Raw genomic sequence first — 23,766 nt, 5'->3', positions numbered from 1 at the left:
CCTATGTCCATGGGATTCTCCAGGCAAGAATAGTGGAGTGGTTTGTCATTTCCTACTCCGAACTAGTCTTAATCATGATTTATTTTAAACTCATCCTTGAGAGTCTTTTTTGGGAGTGTGTGAAGATTTATTCTCCATTTGGCGGTGGACAGGTGGTTTATGAATTTGAAAAATCTCGCAATATGAATATGTTGAGATTAGCAGCATGCAGACAGTTAAGAAATTTGATGTGTGTTTTGCAAAAGACTAGTTAATTTCTTCCATATAACATTGAGAATTTTGAGTTTTTAGGGAAGTTTCTACCGTGTTTTAGAGTTCATTTCAGATACTTTATTAGAGGCTAATTTATGAATCACTTTTTGTTTGGCTTATTTGTTAACTGATGTGATAGTTATTGGGCACTTACTGCTACGCTGGCTACTAGAGAACTCTCAGACAGCTGAGGTAGAGTTCCTGCAATGAAGAAGTTCTCAGTCCAGCAGCATGGTCTAATATACCTTTTTGCGATGAAGGAAATACTGTGCATGTTTAAAATCACGGCTCGTAGCCATATGTGGTGGTTGAACATGGGAAATGTGAGGAGCTAAATTTTAATTTTATTTAATTTTACTTAATTTAAATTTGAGTTTAAGTAGCCTCATGCAATTAGTGGCTGCAGAATTGAACAGCCCAACAAAGAGATAAAAAGCATTTAAAGAGATAATTTCAGTTTAATAAGAAAAGTACCATAACAGAGATAGGAAGAAAACCACCCACCATAGGAACACAGAGAAGCTTGGCTTATTTGTGGGATTTAAGGGCATGTCCATGACCTGTCTAAATTTTAATCCAGCTCTGACTCTTGTTTGTTCACTTTGGGCAGAGTTACTGGGTCACTTCTGTGGCTGTTTTCTCATCTCTGACATGAAGATTGCACATGGCTCGTGGGGCTGTGGTGATGTTAGAGCAAACTGTCAATGTTTCAACCTATGTCTGATGTGTTATGTGCTGTACACGTGTGTGCTATGACTACCTACAGTTTTTATTGACTGAATAGGTGCTGTTTATGTTATGCCTTGAATTAAGGTAGCATTATATTTGGTGTAGAAAAGGGCAACGGCATTCCACTTAGCTAGTGCAAATGCAAAAATTTATATCAAAAGAAATGTGTTTGTGGTGAGCAGAGCTTAGCGTGTTTGGAGTCAGTAGTGCAGGGAGGGACGTGAGGCTGATGAGATACATGTAATCTGTGAAGAGTCTCGTTTGTCAGACTGAGGAGTATGAGACTGTCTTAGAAGACTTAAAAGGGAATTATAGATCACATTTGTGTTTTAGAAATATAGTGCAGGGGTTCAACTAGTTAGGTAGGAGTTTGCACCAAGCAGAGAAGTTAAGCAATTGTGTTTGCATTCTAGGTGAGAGGTGGGGTCCAGAACAAAATAGAAATGAAGGGGCCTAGTTCAAAAGGAATTTTTGAAATATTTAGAGGTTAGACTTGAAGGACTTAGTATGAGTTGATTCTTTGATTGGGCAGAATGAGAAGAAAGAGGGAGAATGAAAGAAGGAAGATGACCTAAATTTCCCTGGTAACTATTGGATCCAATGTGGTATCATTGATGAAGAGATGCAATTGGAGTAGGTGAGGTTTGGGGTGGCCATGAAGCATTCAGACAATGTTGTTTAAGAGGCAGAAATATTTCAGGAGTTTGGGGCAAGAGGTCTTGGTAATGGTCATTGATTGGGAATCATAAAGTTATAGGTAAGTGTACTGTGGATTTGTCTCATTTAGAAAGACCATAGATCTTGATAGGGCTAACAGCTGGGGCAATTAAGTGGTTCATCAAAAGAAGTTCACAAACCATCATAGCCCTCATGTAAAATTTAAGACATTAAATGTTAAAGCAGCTGTTTACTTGGAGCTTATTATTCTCTTCAAAACAGGTAAAATCACTTTGCTGATATTGGATGAAGAAAATGATATTTTCTTGTTAATCTTCGATGCCATGCGCACATTTGCAGCCAGTGATGAAGTCCAGAAACTTGGATGTAAAGTTTTACATGTGCTGTTTGAGAGAGGTATTTAAAAATGTCCAACTCTTTATTTTGATATTTATATAAGAAAAAAGTGTTTATAAGGGTTTATAGTAGGAAAAGTAGGATTAATTATCATGATAAGATATTTAAAACTGTACTATTTATTAAAATTTGAGGTGTTAGTGAAAGATAGGTAATGGAGTTAATTCAGAAATATTGTTTGTTTTTTACAGAATAAATTTCATTCATGGATTATAAGTTATGCAATTGTAGTAAACTTTCTTCCATTGCTTAACAAGGCATAGGTTCACTTTGTAAACTAGATGTGTAGGAGTTAAGAAAGAAAAAAGTAAAACTGAAGTCAAGCACAGGTTAAATTTGGGTTTATGATGTTGAGTCATCACCAGAGATTTTAGAAATTGCTCAGGCTCTGGCTAAAGAACAGAAAGTTTACAAAATTTCCCTTAGGAATAAGACTAATATGTATTTTATCACATAACACTGAGATTGATGACAGAGCTAATCATGTAATTTTATAGTTAGTTGGAACCTTTGGTTCTTCCACTGGCTTGATGAGGAAATGGATCAGAGAAGTGAAATGAGTAACCTGCCTGAGGGCACACAGCTAGTTATCTCCATTATAGTTCAGTTGACTGAGTTTTTTGAGAGCACCTTTTGTGTCATTGTGAGAGCCAATGGTTGGGGTTTAGAATAAGAAGCTCAGTGGGCCCTGTGTCCATACCAGTTTACCTATTCCAGTTTCTGGCAGCTCCAGGAATGGAATAGATCACCTTATACTGTTTAATTTCCTGCCTTATTCCAAAAAGACTTCAAATAGTTTATAGATATTCATAATACATTAGAGGGGAAAAATGAATGAGGAAGTGGGTGAAGGGAAAATATGATGGTAGGTTAAATTTATTGCTTACTTCAGATCCTCTTCTCATCTTTGCAGAGAGATGGATCAGAAATTTGGTTCTTTGCTTTGTATCAGGCAAAGGAAAGAGGCAGAAACATCATTGATTACAAAGTTACTTGAAATAAAAGTAAACTCATTAATCAGAAGAAGCAATCATGGGAGACTTGGACAGAATCCTCCTTGAGTCTCCCTGGATGAGGTGATACAATGCACACATTCTGTAAGGAACACAGTGTCATTTCAGTGAAAGTCTATCAAAGAGCACAGCCTGGGCCGGGCCCCAGCTCTCTGATGAAGGGGCTTGGTGGAGGAGAGAAATGGAGGAGGTGCATGTCTCTCAGGCTATCTTCTCTAAATGTTACGTCTGGCAACTAAGCTTTTGATAAGAATTGGGCAGAATAGAATTTGAGGAGTTATTGTCTTGAGAGTTTGTAATCTTCTGTGCTGGAGTTTAAGGGCACATCATTATTCATGAAAGAAGGGTTAACATAATTCTCTCCAGCGTTGTGGGATCCAAGACCTGTGAAGAGGCACCAAGGAATGTTGAAAAGAAGATCTTACTGTGATAGAAAGATTAACGCTAACAATATTGTGATTGTAAATGTAGAGTAGAAACACTTCTGAAGTTTTGAAGAGTATCAGGTTCCCCAGGACTTAATGACACCTGTAAAGTTAATTTTCAAAATTTAAAACTGTGCTCTGGAAACTGTTCCATAAAATGAGAAGATTTGGTGACACTCCACATTTATTAAAAGAACCCAGTCAATTTCACATTATATTACATGGATTATTGGTATAAAGTTGAACAACAGAAACTAATGTTGATCATGAAGAGTGCTGCATTTTCTAACATTTATGTCAGTGTTATTCTCAGGCTAGATAAACCAGATTTTTATACATGTTTTTGAGGTTCCCACCCAATAAAATGACTCTAAATGAAACTCACTGCTTGATCCAAAGACTAGTTATGAAAATTAATGAGGACATTTGTTGTTCTCTGATGAAATCAAGACCATTAAGATAGAGTATTTCAAAGTCTCATTACTTGTCATTTGCTGAAGTTCATCCCTCTTAAACTGATGCATTTAGCTTAGCTGCCCTTCAACAGTGTACCACTAACCACTCCTTTTTAAGTACTGTGATATGTTCACTTCAATAGGCCATCTTTATTAGTCATAGATTAGTTTTCTCTAGAATCTTTCAAATGAAATTGTAAATAATTTTGGTTTTCTGAGAACTAGTCACTACATTTCAAAACATGGAGTAACTAATAGTAACTGATATGGGTCAAAACAAAATTATTTTACCTCAATCGCTCGTTTTCCTATTTTAAAATTACTAGGAAGGGATATTTGCTAAAGTATAGTCTTTAATTTATATCTGTTGTATATACTGTCATCATGAATTATCATGAATATTATATTTTTGAGTAACTAAACTTTCAAATCATGTTTTAGCTCTGTCAGTATTTTGTCTTTCATTTTTTAGTTTCAGAGGAGCAACTGACTGAATTTGTTGAGAATAAAGATTATATGATATTGCTCAGTGCGTTAAAAAACTTTGAAGATGAAGAGGAAATTGTGCTTCATGTATTGCACTGTTTACATTCCTTAGCAATTCCTTGTAAGTAGCCTGCATGCACGGTTTCTTTCTTGAACCTGAAAATTACAGTATATGTTCTTTCTGAGTGTGTTTCAAAAATGTTTTTATTGGAAACCTGTAGGTGATAAAGCCATTCATTTGTTTATTCATCTGATTAACTTTTGTTTATTGATTTAGTACCGCTGCTGGCTCTGGGCTTTGTGCTGGGGAAATAGTAGCAAAATATAAATATTTCTTGCCTTTCTATTCCCATAGTACTGCACAAGATACAGACAAGCACAGAAGAGATTACAGAGTATCATAAGGCAAATGTTGGCAGAAGTACCTGGGGTTATGAGAACAAACAGGGAGTGAGGCAAGATCTCTCAGCAGAGTCTTGAATGATGAGGACAGCTTTGTGTGCAGAAAAGTGTGAGATGAAGTAGGGTGCAGGCAGCAACCCAAGGGTGGACATCTTAAAGTGTAAAGATCCTAGAGCAAGAAAGCATAGGAATATCAAGAGGATAAAAGTAGCTCAGTAAATATATTTATAAGTGTGTGGATTCATGTGTGTGTGAAATGCACATGTAGAGCCCTGAGCATCTGCTTGTATGCTGATTAATGGAGGTGAGATAAGGGCTTGATAAGAATTAGTGGATGAGGCTGGAGACATAATCAGATGCTAAAAGGCCTGAAAAGTCACGGGAAGGAGTTTGAACTTTATTTTGTGATTCTGTTTAGCATTTTGGTGATGCTTTGAAATCTAGCCACTTTTATAATAAAAAATACAAAAAATTTAATTTGCTCTGTATGCCACCAGTGAATGCTTCTATTACTTCAGATTTCAATTCCTTCTGTTTTGTAAGTACATGAGCATTTTTTATTTCGTTTATTACCTATTGGGGCTTGTACAGGATTTACACATGCATTTATCTGGTAATAATTTCATCTTCACATGTGTAAAGTTGTGAGGATTAAATCAGTTAAATAATGTTAAAAATGTAGAATAGTACCTGATAATGTAATATAATCAGTGTGGTTAAAGCTTTGACAGTATTACTACATACTTTGTATCTCATATATATGTAGTAAATATATTACATGTAATAAATATATGATTTCAGACATGGAATCTTACAGATATGAGACTTCAGTAAAAACTTTTGTGAAAGAATGCCCTTTCTTAATAATAGTTATAAAATCTTATTCATGGAAAGTTAAACTGTTAAAAGTAGATGGGGCTGAACAATAATGGAAAATGGAATTTATTTATTTATTTTTAAATTAATTTATTTTAATTAGAGGCTAATTAATTTACAATATTGTAGTGGTTTTTTGCCATACATTGACATGAGTCAGCCATAGGAGTACATGTGTTCCCCATCTTGAATCCCTCTCCCACCCTCCTCTATACCCCATCTCTCAGGGTCATCTCAGTGCACCAACCCTGAGCACCCTGTCTTGTGCATTGAATCTGGACTGGCGATCTAGTTCACATATGATAATATACATGTTTCATTGCTATTCTCTCAAATCATCCCATCCTCTCCCTCTTCCACAGAGTCCAAAAGACTGCTCTTTACACCAGTGTCTCTTTTGCTGTCTTGCATATAGGGTCATCATTACTATCTTTCTAAATTCCATATATATGCATTAATATACTGTATTGGTGTTTTTCTTTCTGACTTACTTCACTCTGTATAATAGGCTCCAGTTTCATCCACCTCATTAGAACTGATTCAAATGCATCCGTTTTAACAGCTGAGTAATATTCCATTGTGTATATGTACCACAACTTGCTTATCTATTCGTCTGCTGATGAACATCTAGGTTGCTTCCATGTCCTGGCTATTGTAAACAGTGCTGCGATGAACATTGGGGTACACGTGTCTCTTTAAATTTTGGTTCCTCAGTGTGTATGCCCAGCAGTGGGATTGCTGGGTCATATAGTTCTATTTCCAGCTTTTTAAGGAATCTCCACGCTGTTCTCCATAGTGGCTGTACTAGTTTGTATTCCCACCAACAGTGTAAGAGGGTTTCCTTTTCTCCACACCCTCTCCAGAATTTATTGTTTGTAGACTTTTTGATAGTAACCATTATGACCAGTGTGAGATGGTACCTCATTGTGGTTTTGATTTGCATTTCTCTGATAATGAGTGATGTTGATCATCTTTTCATGTGTTTGTTAGCCATCTGTATGTCTTCTTTGGAGAAATGTCTGTTTAGTTCTTTGGCCCATTTTTTGACTGGGTCATTAATTTTTTTGGAATTGAGCTGCAGGAGCTGCTTGTGTATTTTTGAGATTAATTCTTGTCAGTTGCTTTGCTTGCTATTATTTTCTCCCATTCTGAAGGCTGTCTTTTCACCTTGCTTATAGTTTCCTTCGTTGTGCAAAAGCTTTTAAGTTTAATTAGGTCCCATTTGTTTATTTTTTGCTTTTATTTCCAATATTCTGGGAGGTGGGTCATAGAGGATCCTGTGGTGGTTTATGTCAGAGAGTGTTTTGCCTATGTTTTCCTCTAGGAGTTTTATAGTTTCTGGTCTTACATTTAGACCTTTCGTCCATTTTGAGTTTATTTTTGTGTATGATGTTAGAAAGTGTTCTAGTTTCATTCTTTTATAAGTGGTTGACCAGGTTTCCCAGCACCACTTATTAAAGAGATTGTCTTTGCTCCATTGTATATTCTTGCCTCCTTTGTCAAAGATAAGGTGTCCATAGGTGTGTGGATTTATCTCTGGGCTTTCTGTTTTGTTCCATTGATCTATGTCTGTCTTTGTGCCAGTACCATACTGTCTTGATGACTGTAGCTTTGTAGTATAGTCTGAAGTCAAGTAGGTTGATTCCTCCAGTTCCATTCTTCTTTCTCAAGATTGCTTTGGCTTTTCAAGGTTTTTTGTATTTCCACACAAATTGTGGAATTATTTGTTGTAGTTCTCTGAAAAATACCATTGGTAGCTTGATAGGAATTGCATTGAATCTATAGATTGCTTTGGGTAGTATACTCATGTTCACTATATTGATTCTTCCGATTCATGCACATGGTATATTTCTCCATCTATTTGTGCCATCTTTGATTTCTTTCATCAGTGTTTTATAGTTTTCTATATATAGGTCTTTTGTTTCTTTAGGTAGATTTATTCCTAAGAATTTTATTCTTTTCATTGCAATGGTGAATGGAATTGTTTCCTTAATTTCTTTCTGTTTTCTCATTGTTAGTGTATAAGAATGCAAGGGATTTCTGTGTGTTAATTTTATATCCTGCAACTTTACTATATTCATTGATTAGCTCTAGTAATTTTCTGGTGGAGTCTCTAGGGTTTTCTGTGTATAGGATCATGTCATCTGCAAACAGTGAGAGTTTTACTTCTTTTCCAATCTGGATTCCTTCTATTTCTCTGATTGCTGTGGCTAAAACTTCCAAAACTATGTTGAATAGTAGTGGTGAGAGTGGACACCTTTGTCTTGTTCCTGGCTTTAGGGGAAATGCTTTCAATTTTTAACCACTGAGGATAATATTTGCTGTGGGTTTATCATATATAGCTTTTATTATGTTGATGTATGTTCCTTCTATGCCTGCTTTCTGAGGGTTTTTATCATAAATGGATGTTGAATTTTGTCAAAGGCTTTCTCTGCATCTATTGAGATAATCATATGGTTTTATCTTCCAGTTTGTTAATGTGGTGTATCACATCGATTGATTTGCATATATTAAAGAATCCTTGCATCCCTGGGATAAAGCCCACTTGGTCATGATATATAATCTTTTTAGTATGTTAGATTCTGTTTGCTAGAATTTTCTTAAGGATTTTTGCATCTATGTTCATCAGTGATATTGGCCTATAGTTTTCTTTTTTTTGTGGCATCTTTGTCTGGATTTGGTATTAGGGTGATGGTGGCCTCATAAGATGAGTTAGGAAGTTTACCTTCCTCTGCAACTTTCTGGAAGAGTTTGAGTAGAATAGGTGTTAGCTCTTCTGTAAATTTTTGGTAGAATTCATCTGTGAAGCCGTCTGGTCCTGGGCTTCTGTTTGCTGGAAGATTTCTGTACAGTTTCAATTTCCGTGCTTGTGATGGGTCTGTTAAGATTTTCTAGTTCTTCCTGGTTCAGTTTTGGAAAGTTTTTTGTTTTTTTTTTCCTCATGGTTATGTTGCCTCTGAGAGTCCAAAACTCCTCACAGACCTGCCGGTTAGAGGGTTTCCTGGTTTTTGGGAAATTCGCCTCCTTCACGACTCCGTCACTGGGATGGGTCGCAGTCCCTAAGTCTTTTGTTTCTCTTTTTATCTTTTATATTTTGTCCTACTTCCTTTTGAAGAGAATGGGCTGCCTTTCCAGGTGTCTGGTGTCCTCCACCAGCGTTCAGAAGTTGTTTTGTGGAATTTGCTCAGTGTTCAAATGATCTTTCAATGAATTTGTAGGGGAGAAAGTGGTCTCCCCATCCTATTCCTCTGCCGTGTTTGGACCGCCCCCAGAAAATGGAATTTAAACTTCTCTGAGCCATCTCCTGCCAACAAACTGAATATAGTTTTCATTTTGCCTTTCCTTGACTATATATTTATTTGTTTTGTACTGGCTCTTTTGAAATTCATTTTTTTCCACCCACATTGACATATCCTCACTGTAAATGGGCTGATTCATAATGAAAAGGTCAAAGAAAGTGGCAACTAAAAATACATAAGCAAGCGTTTTAGACTACCTTTGAATCTAGAGCAAATCATATCTGTGGTTCTGAGTAAAAGCAGGTAATTGTTTTAAGAGGACATTTTCTTTAATTACAACATCTTTTTTCATATTTAGCATTTTTTAAAATACAATTTGAACATTAAAAATGTAATTTTAGGAAAAAAAGTTGGTTTGATTGTGCCAAAAAAGAAATAAAATTGTTTTGCATACCTTTTTCTGTCTGTTTTAAGAATAGTAAATGTTTCATTGAGACATATAAATTAATTTTCTCCACGTGGTTTCACATACTCTCTCTATTGATTAATTGCCTTTTCCAGTAAATTCTTTCCTTCCTTGTGGTTCATTTATGTTTATCTCTTAGTCATATATTTTAATATTTTGTCTCTTCTCTCCCCTTCATCCATTCTTTTCCCTGTCTGTGGCAGAGCCTTCAGGAAGTTTGGTTTTGTGGCTTTTACACTGGCTATTCTGCTGCCCTTCTAGAATTAATAGGAATAGATCATGGCTGATTCTAGCTCTTCTGTTATGTGATATAATGTTGCTTTTCTTTCTACTGGTTTGAGAAAAAAGAACAATTAAAATCTATTATCCAATGAAATACTGCCTCATTAGGAAACAGGCCCCAAATTCATTTATTTGAAAACTAGTGGCCAGGACTTTACATATTTTGACTTCCATAAAAGCATTTTTCAGATTTGCCTATTTGTTTACGTTTTTAAGCCAAGATACAGGAAGAAACCAACTTTCCCTTAGTCCTAGAGATGAGTTCTAAATTCTGTTATATTAACAATGAACAACAGTATTTTTATAGCTGTTTGACAGAAAATGACATTTAAATTTGGTATTGTAGCCATTATACTGCCATGTATTTAAAATGTCTATGAGATGTGTTTGTATGCATATTTCAATGGGGAAAATTATTGCCATATTGATAATTATGATTTTTTTAAATTTAGGTAGTAATGTTGAAGTCCTCATGAGTGGCAATGTCAGGTGTTATAATATTGTGGTAGAAGCCATGAGAGCATTCCCTATCAGTGAAAAAATTCAAGAAGTGAGTTGCTGCTTGCTCCATAGGCTTACATTAGGTAAGTTACAACTCTTGGTTAATTTTTTATCACAGTCTATATGATGTAAGTGTATATAACATACATATATTGCATGTTGGTGGATAGGTAGCCGGTGAACATACCCTGGATGGAAATATTGTAAAGGAGCAAACTGTCATGCCATGCTTAGGTGGAATTTTAAAAGGAGTAGCAAAATAAATATGTGCAATATTAGAAGCCTCATCTTATTGTTAATGCTATATTTGAAGTAGTATTATGTAAATATTTATTACATACAAAAGAATAAATATAACATATAGAAAATATGAAGTGCAATGCAAAAAAACTCCTCATAAAATTTAAGTATTAGTATGTTACTAGTGAAGGCAATGGCAACCCACTCCAGTACTCTTGACTGGCAAATCCCATAGATGGAGGAGTCTGGTGGGCTGCAGTCCATGGGGTCGCTAGGAGTTGGACACGACTGAGCGACTTCACTTTCAGTCTTCACTTTCATGCATTGGAGAAGGAAATGGCAACCCACTCCAGTGTTCTTGCCTGGAGAATCCCAGGGACGGGGGTGCCTGGTGGGCTGCTGTCTCTGGGATCGCACAGAGTCGGACATGACTGAAGCGACTTAGCAGCAGCAGCAGTGCTGGTAAAGCTACTCGGGGCTCTGCCCTTCTACCAGTTTCTCTACAGAGGTGAGCACTCTCCAGAGCATAAACCTTATGATCTAAATTAAATTTTACTGTGTTTATATATCTCTGTAAATAAAATTGTTAATGTTTGCTTGTTATTGCTTAATAAAAATGGTATCAGGCTGAATGTTGTCCTCTGCAAGTTTTTAAAAATTGTGTTTATGAGACTCATGAATATTTTGCACATAGCTGTATGTGCATGCAGTGTGTGTGCTCAGTCTCAGTTGTGTCTGACTGTGACCCCATGAACTATAGCCCGTCAGCCTCCTCTGTCCATGGGATTGTCCATGGGGAAGTATACTGGAGTGGGTTGCCATTTCCTCCTCCAGGGGATCTTCCTGACCCAGGGATGAAACCTGCATCTCCTGAATTGGCAGGCAGATTCTTTACCATTGACCCACCTGGGAAGCGTGGCATTGTTGTATGTAGTATTCTATTATGTAGGTATACCACTGTTTATTTATCCATTCTCCTATCCATGGACATTGGTTTATTTCTTATTTTATGCTACTACCATCTGTATTGCCATGAAAATTGTAAAGGAAGGTGAATATCTTTTCAAATATTTCTTTGCTCTTCATGCTTTCTTTTTTTGTGGAATACCTGATTTGCCCTTTTCTGTTTTTTCCATAGTATATTCTGTCTTTTAAAAAAAGTGATTCATAGTTCTGGCTAATAATGTTTTGGTGGTCAGTTATATGTATTGAAAACGTTGAGCTGTCTTTTTATCTTTTTATGGCAGCTTTTGTAACATAATGTATTTTCACCTAAATTGTCTAAAAATAAGATAAGGCCACTGGTATTTGCTTAGAGTCACAAAGTTGGTCAGTGGTAGAGCAGCTGTTGGCGGTGACTTAGAAATAATAGTAGGGAAAAGAGGGTGAGACCGCTGAAGTTTAGATAAGTAAAAGTAAAAGTAGAAAAGAATCTTTTTTGAAATGACTTTCCAAAACTATAGAGACTAAGGACTGGGGATTATGTCAGCTTAATGGATGAATGTGGAAGAGGTATGAACATAGAAAGATGCTGATACAGAAGAGTTGCACTAGTTAATCTGCTTTTTGATTTTGAAACTTTGATTAATATTTAGTGTGGGCTTTAGGCTTTTAATGGTATAGGATCTTTTCCAATTCTGGCTGTGTATCTTAGGGATTATCTAATTACACATATAGCTAACTAGAAGTTTCATTCTTATTCCTACAAGGAAATGTGGTAATTGTTAGTGAGTTATAGTAAAAGCATTTAATGACAAGGAGGTTTTTTCCTTATCTTTTAGAAGACAGGAAAATTAAGCTGTTTTGTACACTGAATATTGTAGTGCCATGTATAAAAATATTTATTTATTTGACTGTGTTGGGTCTTAGTTGTGGCCCGCAGGATCTTCACTGAATCATGAGGCGTTTTTCAGTGTGGTGCATAGACTCTAGTTGGGCACATGGGCTTAGAAGTTGCGGTGCTCCGGTTCAGTTGCTCTGTGGCATATGCGACCTTAGTTCCCTAACCTGGAATCAAACCCTTTCCCACACTGCAAAGCAGATTCTCAACCACTGGACCACCAGGGAAGTCTCCGCCTCGTGGTTTTTTGTATGATGATGACAAGAGGGGGACTTCCCTGGTGGCTCCATGGTAAAGAAGTCACCTGCCAATGCAGGAGACATGGGTTCTACCCCTGGGTTGGAAAGGTCCCCTGGAGAAGGAAATGGCAACCCGCTCCAGTATTATCATGTGGGAAATCCCGTGGACAGGAGCCTGGCGGGCTACTGTCCGTGGGGTCACAAAAGAATCAGACAAGACTTTGCAAATAAACAACAGCAACATGACATGAGACGGAGTCAAACAACACAAGTTATATAACTCAAACCTACAGGGTTTTTTGGCCCAGTCATTTCTGTTGCCTCAGCAAGAGTTGAATGAGTGCATGAAATGTTTTTAGTTCTTTATGTATTCATTAAGTGATTTTAATTACAGTAAATATGTTTTAATGTAATTAAGAATAGTTATCACTACTCAAAGATGTTGATTTAAATACTGTTACATAATTAAAGGTAATATAAGTTCCATGGATGAGAATTCTGCTAATATGTCACTTAACTTTTAGGTAATTTTTTTAATATCCTGGTGTTAAATGAGGTGCATGTGTTTGTGGTGAAAGCTGTGCAGCAGTATTCAGAGAATGCAGTATTACAAATCGCAGCACTCAGCTGTTTAGCACTCCTCAGTAAGTGACTTTACTAACAAGGAAATTCTTTCAGGTGCATTTGATCTTGAATGTTAAGATTATAACAAGAAAGTTATATATAGAGAAGGAACCCTTAAATGCTTTTTCTTTTCCTACTGTAACACATTTTCTCATAGAGGATACTTTCAAGGGAATTAAAGTTGTGATAAATATCCCAGTTCAGATATCAGTGAATACATCCTTGATTTAGCTTTATTATTAGCAGTTCATTTTCTTAATTAATCTTTCTCTAGCCTATTAGTTTTGTTTGGTACCCTCTCCCTCATCTGATTTATCTACATGGAATATAAATATGATAAAGTGTGTAATACGTTAAAGAGGTCTTTTAATTAACCAGTGCTCTGTTGATAATGTTTGAAAATAATGGTCTTAACAGTTGATCACTTGAAAGTATATGTAAGTTATATGTTTTCATTTTTCCAAAGCTGAGACCATTTTCTTAAATCAAGACTTAGAGGAAAAGAATGAGAATCAGGAGAATGATGATGATGAAGAAGATAAATTGTTTTGGCTGGAAGCCTGTTACAAAGCATTAACTTGGCATAGAAAGAACAAGCATGTGCAGGTTAGACTCTGTCATAAATTTTATAGTTCTTCAAAATTTTTTGTTCAATAGTTTATTTTTTGACTGGTTTCTTTTTTTCCTTCCCGAATCCAGGAGGCTGCCTGTTGGGCCCTGAATAATCTCCTTATGTATCAAAACAGTTTACATGAGAAGATTGGAGATGAAGATGGCCAGTCAGTAGTTTTGATTTCATATGATAGAAAATTTTAGTCATAGTTTTAATCAATTCACTGAAATTTTTATTGCTTGAAATATTTTTGATATAGGTATTTGTATTAAGTGTTGCCATAAAATACTTGTGGGTATATAATATTCTGATGCCCGTTGTCTTCAATAGTTAGTAAAACTCTCTTTGTGTGAGAGTTATTATGGAGAAATTTAGAATCAAGAGTCATTTAGTAAGTTATGAATCATCAAGAACCGTTAAGTTTTCTGGCTATTAATTTAAAAGTACAAATTATTCTCAACTGACAGAAATTGCAGAGCCATCTGTGACCTTTTCTATTGTGGTTACTAGCCAGGAGGTTGTCAATATCAGTAATTAGATATGATTAGAAGCCTCCTTTAGTGACTCCCTACTTTATGTGGTAATGTTAACCTGTCTTCTCTTGAGAGGGTTATTTGTATAACTGTCAGCTCTCAAGGATGCTTTCTATGGGCGCTCCATTTAAACATTATAAGACCAGACAAAGATGCACATTGTAACCAGGAGTTCTGTATGTCTGATTTGTTTCATGTCCATGAGCAACTGCTTATGTTTGTACTGTTGGCTCTGCATAGCCTCTCGATTTTAAATTTTGAATGACTTACCTTGGAAATTTAAATAGTATTATTCTGCACCTCAAATTCTGGCAGCCTGTTTCCATAGTGATGTGAACTGAAAGTCTCTCAGTTGTGTCCGACTCTTTGTGACCCCCTGGACTATACAGTCTGTGGAATTCTCAAGGCCAGAATACTGGAGTGGGTAGCCTTTCCCTTCTCCAGGGAATCTTCCCAACCCAGGGATCGAACCCAGGTCTCCTGCATTGCAGGCGGATTCTTCACCAGCTGAGCCATAAGGGAAACTCAAGAATACCGGAGTGGGTAGCCTATCCTTTCTCCAAGGGTCTTCCCGACCCAGGAATCGAACCAGGGTTTCCTGCATTGCAGGCAGATTCTATACCAACTGAGCTATCAGGGAAGCCCTCATTTCTATAGTGATCTACTGCCAATTAGAAGGCAGTTAATGACAGATTCTATTTATTTAAATGTCTCTAGTTTGAAAGGAAATTGTAAATTTTGAAAAATATGTGTTAAACCAGCCTTCTAATCTGCTTTGAGCAATCTTTTAAAGAAGTTAGGATAAGGTTGGTTCATGCTGCAATTTATAAAAATTTCAATTCATAGATACTAATCCCTTAAAACTCACAGGAGATTGTTAAAATAAATACATCATTAAAACATATTTATGCTCTAAATTAAAAAATTTCACTCTACTTCTTGATGATTCTTAATTTTTCCTTTCTTGCTTACATCATCTCCTTTTTCTCTCTTAATCTTTTTACTCTTAGCACCTATTTATATATCTACCGAGTCTTCTATTTTTTCCTTCTACTGCTTAACTACTTTGAAGAAACAGAAATATTACTTTATTAATAACGTATTTGAATATAATGTAAATAAAACACTGCTCTCCTGTGAGTAGAGGTGGCATAAAATACTGTTTATCTGCCCTTATTGGTTGTTAGATTAGATAACAGAAAGTGAATATTTAAGTTAATTATTAAAGAGATTACTATTAATGTTGTGGTTGAATTTGTGAAAGGTTCCCAGCTCACAGGGAAGTGATGCTGTCCATGCTGATGCACTCTTCATCAAAAGAAGTCTTCCAGGCATCTGCAAATGCTTTGTCAACTCTGTTAGAACAAAATGGTAAGAGGTAAACCATATTTTTTAGTATAATGAAACACGTTTTGCAGTATTTTTAAAATTATAAAACCGATAATTGTAAAAACTTCAAATATGTAAATATATATCTGATCTATAGGTATATTGACAAGCAGGTAGAAAGATAAAGAAGAAAATAACATTTTGATGTTTTTCTTCTGGATTTCTGTGTATGTACTTACACATGACATATACATTTTTTTGTTTTGTGGAGAAATGGAATCTTATTATAATCTTTTATAACCAAATTTTGCATTTCTTTTTTTATGTTGCCAAATGTAAATTCCCACATTACCATTTTGATGGTTGTGTAGTTTTCTAATACCTATGTCCTCCTTTATGTCCCAGTTTCTTACGGATGGACTTTTAGCTTGTGTCCAGTGGTATTGTTTTGAATATTTGTAACAGTAGCCAAATGGTCACTTTTCTAGCCCAGTTTTCTTTGTACACTGTTCCTGTGTTTTTTCCTTAGGAATGCAGTGGATGGAGAGAGAGTCACCATTATAAAATATTCTAAATTTGTCCATTATAAAAATAAAAAAAATAGTCCTTTACATGTAAATCTTTGCTTTCCATTATTTAGGAGAGAAAAATAGCTGTTATACCTTTGGAAGAACTCTTGAGGTTTAGAATTAAGGCTCAGGCTGCTGTTATTAGGGCTCAGCCCTAACAAATAGGAAATACGGCCAGAAAATCTTGGGAGAAAACTAATCATAAAAGCATTAGGACTTGGCAGCTCTTGAAGGATATGCTCACAGGGAGAAAAATACAGAACACTGAAAGCTCGAAAAAAAAAGACCAGTGTTAGCATCAGCTTTTAGTAGAGAACCCGAGTAGAGTGAAAAAAGCCTCCTCATGCATGTTTCCGTACGTGGTTATTTAAGTCAGATCAAGAGGAAAATCACTTCTTTGTTTTCATTCTTTTCACTTCACCTCTGATGGCACTGAAAAGGCCATCATAAAAGGCTTGGGCTGGCCAAGCCCTGAGAGATTGATCAGGGTTGCTCTCAAAGGATAATGAGTCAGTGGAAGTGGCAGAAAGGGGAGCTGCTCTTCTTGAGTCTGGCTTCCTCTGCTGGGTAGAGGCCTGGGTTGCGGTGGGGTGGGGTGGGGGGTCCCACTCTTGAAAATGAACACTGGACTTTGCTGCTTTTGTTGAGGCACCTTAGCGTGGAGACAGCCGGAGAAGGCAATGATGCCTCACTCCAGTACTCTTGCCTGGAAAATCCCATGGACGGAGGAGCCTGGTGGGCTGCAGTCCATGGGGTCGCAAAGAGTTGGACAGGACTGAGTGACTTCACTTTCACTTTTCACTTTCATGCATTAGAGAAGGAAATGGCAACCCACTCCAGTGTTCTTGCCTGGAGAATCCCAGGGATGGTGGAGCCTGGTGGGCTGCCGTCTATGGGGCAGCACAGAGTCAGACACGACTGAAGCAACTTAGCAGCAGCAGCAGAGAGTAGACAAACCTTTACCATATACAAAACACATTGTGCTGGTGCTATAGTTCTTAACTCCATTGAAATATTTGATATTTCAACAATACAACCATGATTTTGTGAGAGTTAAACCTCTGCGTTTGTTCTTTTTTTTTTTTAAGAGAAGGACTATTTTACACAAATAGACACATACATGTAGCAATCATGGAGAGACTAGCCAAAGCTACTACAGTACTCATTTCTGTAGTTGGCCACCAGGTGCTAGCTGGTGTGTGTATATATATAAAGTTAGCATCTATAGTTTCTGTCTTCACCTCCTCATTCTATATTCCCCTTGCCCTCAGTTGGAACTTCCATGGCTCCTGGTTCTGGAGTGACCCAAACCTTCATCCATGAAAGGTCGAAGTCCTCAATTATACTGCCTTTTCTGGTTGCTGTACTTTTTTCTTCTTTGTTTTCGTTTTTATTGAAGTATAGTTGATTTGCAACGTTGTGTTAGTTTCAGGTATATAGCACAGTTAGACATACATACGCTGTGTGCTAAGTCGCATCAGTCATGTCTGACTTGTGTGACCTTATGGATTGTACCCTGCCAGACTCCTCTATCCATGGGATTCTCTAGGCAAAAATACTGGAATGGGTTGCCATATCCTCATCCAGGGAATCTTCCCGACCTGGGGATTGAATCCATGTCTCTTACGAATTCGGCATTGGCAGGCAGGTTCCTTACCACTACTGACACGTGGGAAGCCTTTTATACATAATACATGCATCAGTTCAGTTCAGTTCAATCGCTCAGTCGTGTCTGACTGTTTGCAACCCCATGGAATACAGCATGCCAGGCTTCTCTGTCCATCACCAGCTCGAGGAGTTTATTCAAACTAACGTCCATTGAGTCAGTGATGCCATCCAACCATCTCATCCTCTGTTGTCCCCTTCTCCTCCCAACTTCAATCTTTCCCAGCATCATGGTGTTTTCAAATGAGTCAGTTCTTCACATCAGGTGGCCAAAGTATTGGAGCTTCAGCTTCAGCATCAGTCCTTCCAATGAATATTCATGACTGATTTCCTTAAGGATGCTCTGGTTTGATCTCCTTGCAGTCCAAGGGACTCTCAAGAGTCTTCTCCAACACCACAGTTCAAAAACATCAATTCTTCAGCCCTCACCTTTCTTTATAGTCCAACTCTCAAATCCATACATGATTACTGGAAAAACCATAACCTTGACTAGATGGACATTTATTGGCAAAGTAATATCTCTGCTTTTTAATATGCTGTCTAGGTTGGTCATATCTTTTCTTCCAGGGAGTAAGCATCTTTTAATTTCATGGCTGCAGTCACCATCTGCAGTGAGTTTGGAGCTCAAAAAAATAAAGTCTCTCACTGTTTCCACTGTTTCCCAATCGATTTGCCATTAAAAATGATGGGACTAGATGCCATGATCTTAGTTTTCTGAATGTTGAGTTTTAAGCCAACTTTTTCACTCTCCTCTTTTACTTTCATCAGGAGGCTTAGTTCTTCTTTGCTTTCTGCCATAAGGGTGGTGTCATTTGCATATCTGAAGTTATTGATATTTCTCCTGGCAATCTTGATTCCAGCTTGTGCTTCATCCAGCCCAGCGTTTCTCATGATGTATTCTGCATATAAGTTAACTTAGCAGGGTGACAATATATGCCTTGATGTACTCCTTTTCCTATTTGGAACCAGTCTGTTGTTCCATGTCCAGTTCCAACTGTTGCTTCCTGACCTGCATACAGGTTTCTCAAGAGGCAGGTCAGGTGGTCTGGTATTCCCATCTCTTTAAGAATATTTCACAGATTGTGGTGATCCCCACAGTCAAAGGCTTTGGCATAGTCAATAAAGCATAAATAGATGTTTTTCTGGAACTCTCTTGCTTTTTTGATGATCCAATGGATGTTGGCAATTTGATCTCTGGTTCTTCTGCCTTTTCTAAAACGAACTTGAATGTTTGGAAGTTCACAGGTCACGTATTGCTGAAGCCTGGCTTGGAGAATTTTGAGCATTACTTTGCTAGCATGTGAGATGAGTGTAATTGTGTGGTAGTTTGAGCATTCTTTGGAATTGCCTTTCTTAGGGATTGGAATGAAATCTGACATTTTCCAGTCCTGTGGCCACTGCTGAGTTTTCCAGATTTGCTGGCATATTGAGTGCAGTACTTTCATAGCATCATCTTTTAGGAATTGAAATAATTTTCCATTATAGGTGAGATAGAAATACAACATATTATACAAATTATTGAGTATAGTTCCCTGTGCTGTACAGAAGGTTCTTGTTGGTTGTCTATTTTATATATAGTACTGTGATGGTTGCTGTAGTTTTCAGTTCACTTCTACTGTTGTGGATGCAGGCATCAAGAGGCTCCTCAAGATTACTTTGGATCTGACAGGCTTCCTTGTAGCCACTGTGTAATAGAAACCTCTCTCCTCTTGGTAAATGGATCAATCGCGTCAGCTGTGAGCTTAATCCCTTTTTTTAAAATTCTGGTAGTTCAGTTCATAAGGAGCCTATAGTGACCAGGTAGATGTTACATGCTCTGATTAGCTGGTACCACTGATATGTCCCTGGATGAAAGCTTGTCCTGCTCCATGTGCTCCATGCAGACAGTGGTATTTTAGTTAGAAGATGTACAGCTTTTACTTAAAAAATTTTTTTGTTCTTTTTTTCTTCAATTTTCATTGAAATATAATTGATGTAAAACATTGTATAAGTTTAAGGTGTACAGCATAATGATTTGAGTTACTTACCTCAGGAAATGATTAGTCCAGTAAGTTTAGTGAAGATCCGTCATCTCATATAGATGCAAAATAAAAGAAAAAGAAAAAAAATGTTTTACTTGTGATGAGGATTAGGATTTACTCTCTTAACAGTTTTCATATATAACATATAACAGTATAACATATTTTACTGTTGTATATTGTACTTTGCAGCCCTAGTATCTGTCATATAGACGGGAGTTTGTACCTTCTTACCACCTTCATTCAGTCCCCCCTTCTTTTGGTAACCACAAATATGATCTCTTTGTCTATTAGTCTGTTCTTGAAATATAATTGACCTGCAGCAGCCTATTATTTCTAGGTATACAATACAGTGCTTTGATACTTCTGTACATTACAAAATGATCATCATGATAAGTCTAGTTATCATCTATCATCATACAAAAATAGTACATTATTATAGATTATATTTCCATGCTGCACTTTCATCCCTATGACTTCTTTATGTTGTAATGGGGAGTCTGTACCTCTTGAGTTCCTTCCCCTATTTCACTTATCCCCCACTGTCCTCTGCTCTGGCAACCACCAGTTTGTTCACTGTACTATAAGCCTGTTTCTGTTTTGTTTGTTCAGTTCTTTTGCTTTTTAGGTTCCCCATAGAAGTAAAATTATACAGTGTTTTTCTCTGTCTGAATTATTTCACTTAGCATAATGCCCTAGGTCTGTCATGCAGCAGCAAGTGACAAGAGTTTGTTTTTTTCATGGCCTCAGTAATATTCACATCTTCTTTATTTATGCATCTATCAATGAGCACTTAGGTTGCTTCTGTATTTTGGCTACTGTGAATAATGCTACAATGAACATATAGGTCTATATACCTTTTTTTTTTAAACCAATTTTTATTGAAATATATTTGATGTATAATGTGTTAGTTTCAGATATACAGCAAAGTGATTCAATTATATTTACATATATATTCATATATATTTACATTACATATATGTTTTCTTTTTTAAAGTCCCTTCTATTATAGGTTATTATAAAATATTGAGTATAGTTCCCTGTGCTATACAGCATGTCCTTGTTAGTTATCTATTTTATTTATAGTAGTATGTATATTTTAGACCCAAACTCCTAATTTATCCCTTTCCCACCCTTTGGTAACCATAAGTTTGTTTTCTATGTCTGTGAGTCTGTTTCTGTTTTGAAAATAAGTTCATTACTATCACTTTTTTAGATTCCTCACATAAATAATATCATGTTTGTCTTTCTTTGTCTGGCTTATGTCACTCAGTATGACCATATATCTTTTGGAATTAGTGTTTTTGTTTTCTTTGGTAAATATCCAGGAGTGGAATTGCTGGATCATATGGTAGTTCTGTTTTTAATTTTTTGAACTGTGTCCATATTATTTTCCATAATGCTTGCACCAATTTGGATTTCTGCCAACCATTCACGAGGATTCCTTTTTCTGCACATCCTTGCCAATGTTTCTTATTTGTGCTTTTTTTTGATGACAGCCATTCTGACAGTTGTGAGGTGATAAATTTTTATGGTTTAGATTTGTATTTCCTTGATGATTAGTAATGTTGAACATCTTTTCATGTGTGTGTTGGCCATCCCCAATTCTTCTGTGAAAAATGTTTATAGGGTCCTCTGCCCACAATTTAACTATGTTGTTTTTCTGATCTTGAATTTTATGAATTCTTTGTATATTTTGAATATGAACCCCTTATTAGATATATCATTTACACATATCTTCTTCCATTCAATAGGTGGTCATTTCATTTTGTTGATGGTTTCCTTTATTGGGAAAAAGGTTTTTAAATTTATGTAGTCCCATTTATTCATTTTTACTTTTCATCCCTTGCTTGAGGAGACAGATTGAAAAACAAATATTGCTAAGATCATTGTCAAAGAGCATACTGCTTCTTTTCTTTTTGGAGTTTTATGATTTCAGGTTTTCATTTAATTGTTTAATCTGTTTTGAGTTTATTTTTGTATATCATGTGAAAAGTCTAGTTTGATTCTTTTGTATGTATTTGTGCAGTGTTCCTAACACCGTTTATGAAATAAACTGTCTTCCCCATTGTATATTTTTTGCATACTTTGTTGGAGATTAAATGAACATCTAAGTTTTCATTTCTGGGCTCTCTAGACTGTTCTCAGACACTGTATGTGTCTGTTTGTTTTTTTTTTTTTTGCCAGTATCGTATTGTATTGATTCCTGTAGTTTTGTAGTATAGTTTGAAATCAGGGTTCATGATACCTTCAGTTTTGTTCTTTTTCAAGATTTTGGCTATTTGTGGCTATTTGTATATATGTATACATATATCCCCTCCCTGAGCCTCCTCTCACCCCCACCATCCCACCCCTCTAGGTTGTCACAGAGCACCAAGCTCAGCTCCCTGTGTTTATAGCAGCTTCCCACTAGGTATCTATTTTGCACATAGTAATGCATTGGAGAGGGAAATGGCAACCCACTCCAGTATTCTTGCCTGCAGGATCCCAGGGACAGAGGAGCCTGGTGGGCTGCTGTCTATGGGGTCGCACAGAGTCAGACACAACGGAAGCAACTTAGCAGCAGCAGCAGCAGCAGCAGTGTATATATGTCAATGTTACTTTTTCAGTTTGTTCCCTCACCTTCCTCTCCATGTCCACGAATTTGTTCTCTATAGTTCCTTCTCTATTCCTGCTCTGCAGATAGGTTCATCAATAATGTTTTTATAGTTTCCATATATATGTGATAATATGTATTTGTTTTACCCTTTCTGACTTACTTCACTATGTGAAACAGGCTCTAGGTTCATCCACCTCAATACAACTGAGTCAAAATCATTCCTTTTTATGGCTGAGTAATATTCCATTGTATACGTGTACCACCTCTTCTTTATCCATTCATCTAGGCTGCTTCCATATCCTGGCTATTATAAGTAGTGCGGCTGTGAGCCTTGGGGTACATGTGTCTTTGAATTAATGGATTTTCACAGGGTATATGCCCAGTAGTGGGATTGCTGCGTCATATAGTAGTTTCAATCCTGGTTTCTTGCTGCTGCTGCTGCTAAGTCACTTCAGTCGTGTCTGACTCTGTGCTACCCCACAGATGGCAGCCCACCAGGCTCCTCTGTCCCTGGGACTCTCCAGGCAAGAACACTGGATTGGGTTGCCATTTCCTTCTCCAATGCAGGAAAGTGAAAAGTGAAAGTAAAGTCGCTCAGTCGTGTCTGACTCTTAGCGACCCCATGGACTGCAGCCTACCAGGCTCCTTTGCCCATGGGATTTTCCAGGCAAGAGTACTGGAGTGGGGTGCCCTTGCCTTCTCCAGTCCTAGTTTCTTAAGGAATCTCTATTCTGTTTTCCATAGTGGCTGTATCAGTTTATATTTTCAGCAACAGTGTAAGAGGGTTCCCTTTTCTCCATATCCTCTGCAGAATTTATTGTTTGTGGACTTTTTGATGATAGCTGTTCTTCCTGGTGTGAGGTGATACCTCATTGTAGTTTTGATTTTCTAATAATAAGTGATGTCGAGCATCTTTTCCTGTGTTTGTTGGCTCTCTGTATGTCTTTAAGAAAGATCTCTTTAGGTCTTTAGCCCATTTTTTTAATGGGGTTGTTTGTTTTTTCTGATATTGAGCTACATGAGCTCCTTGCATGTTTTGGACATTATCCTGTGTCAGTTGATTCATTTGCAGTTATTTTCTCCCTTTTTGAAGGTTGTGTTTTCATGTTGTGCATACTTTCCTTTGCTGTTCAAAAACCTTTAAAATTAATTAGGTCCTGCTTTGATTTGGGCCCAGGTCCTCTCTGTCTCTTTCTTTTTTATTGGACGTGTCTGGTTATTGGTTTACCAATTTAGTTTATCTTTTCAGAGGACCAGCTCTAAGTTTCATTAATATTTTCAATTGATTTGTAGTCTC

The 23,766-nt window shown here is 36.8% G+C and overlaps 1 protein-coding gene across 4 annotated transcripts in view; it reads left to right on the top strand.

Moving 5' to 3' along the window:
• Window positions 1-23,766, top strand: part of LRRK2 (leucine rich repeat kinase 2) — a 213,335-nt gene that overhangs the window by 8,828 nt on the left and 180,741 nt on the right. For all 4 annotated transcript variants that reach the window (XM_042246875.1, XM_027967445.2, XM_042246876.2 and 1 more), the window contains 7 exons: window positions 1,921-2,055; window positions 4,421-4,555; window positions 10,152-10,283; window positions 13,044-13,163; window positions 13,610-13,749; window positions 13,843-13,922; window positions 15,554-15,660. In XM_042246875.1, the coding sequence (XP_042102809.1) occupies window positions 1,921-2,055; window positions 4,421-4,555; window positions 10,152-10,283; window positions 13,044-13,163; window positions 13,610-13,749; window positions 13,843-13,922; window positions 15,554-15,660 (849 nt within the window). The remainder of the gene's footprint in view (window positions 1-1,920; window positions 2,056-4,420; window positions 4,556-10,151; window positions 10,284-13,043; window positions 13,164-13,609; window positions 13,750-13,842; window positions 13,923-15,553; window positions 15,661-23,766) is intronic.

Source organism: Ovis aries, chromosome 3 (assembly GCF_016772045.2).
Source record: "Ovis aries strain OAR_USU_Benz2616 breed Rambouillet chromosome 3, ARS-UI_Ramb_v3.0, whole genome shotgun sequence".
NCBI lineage: Eukaryota > Metazoa > Chordata > Mammalia > Artiodactyla > Bovidae > Ovis > Ovis aries.
This window is presented reverse-complemented; position numbering and strand designations above follow the sequence as displayed.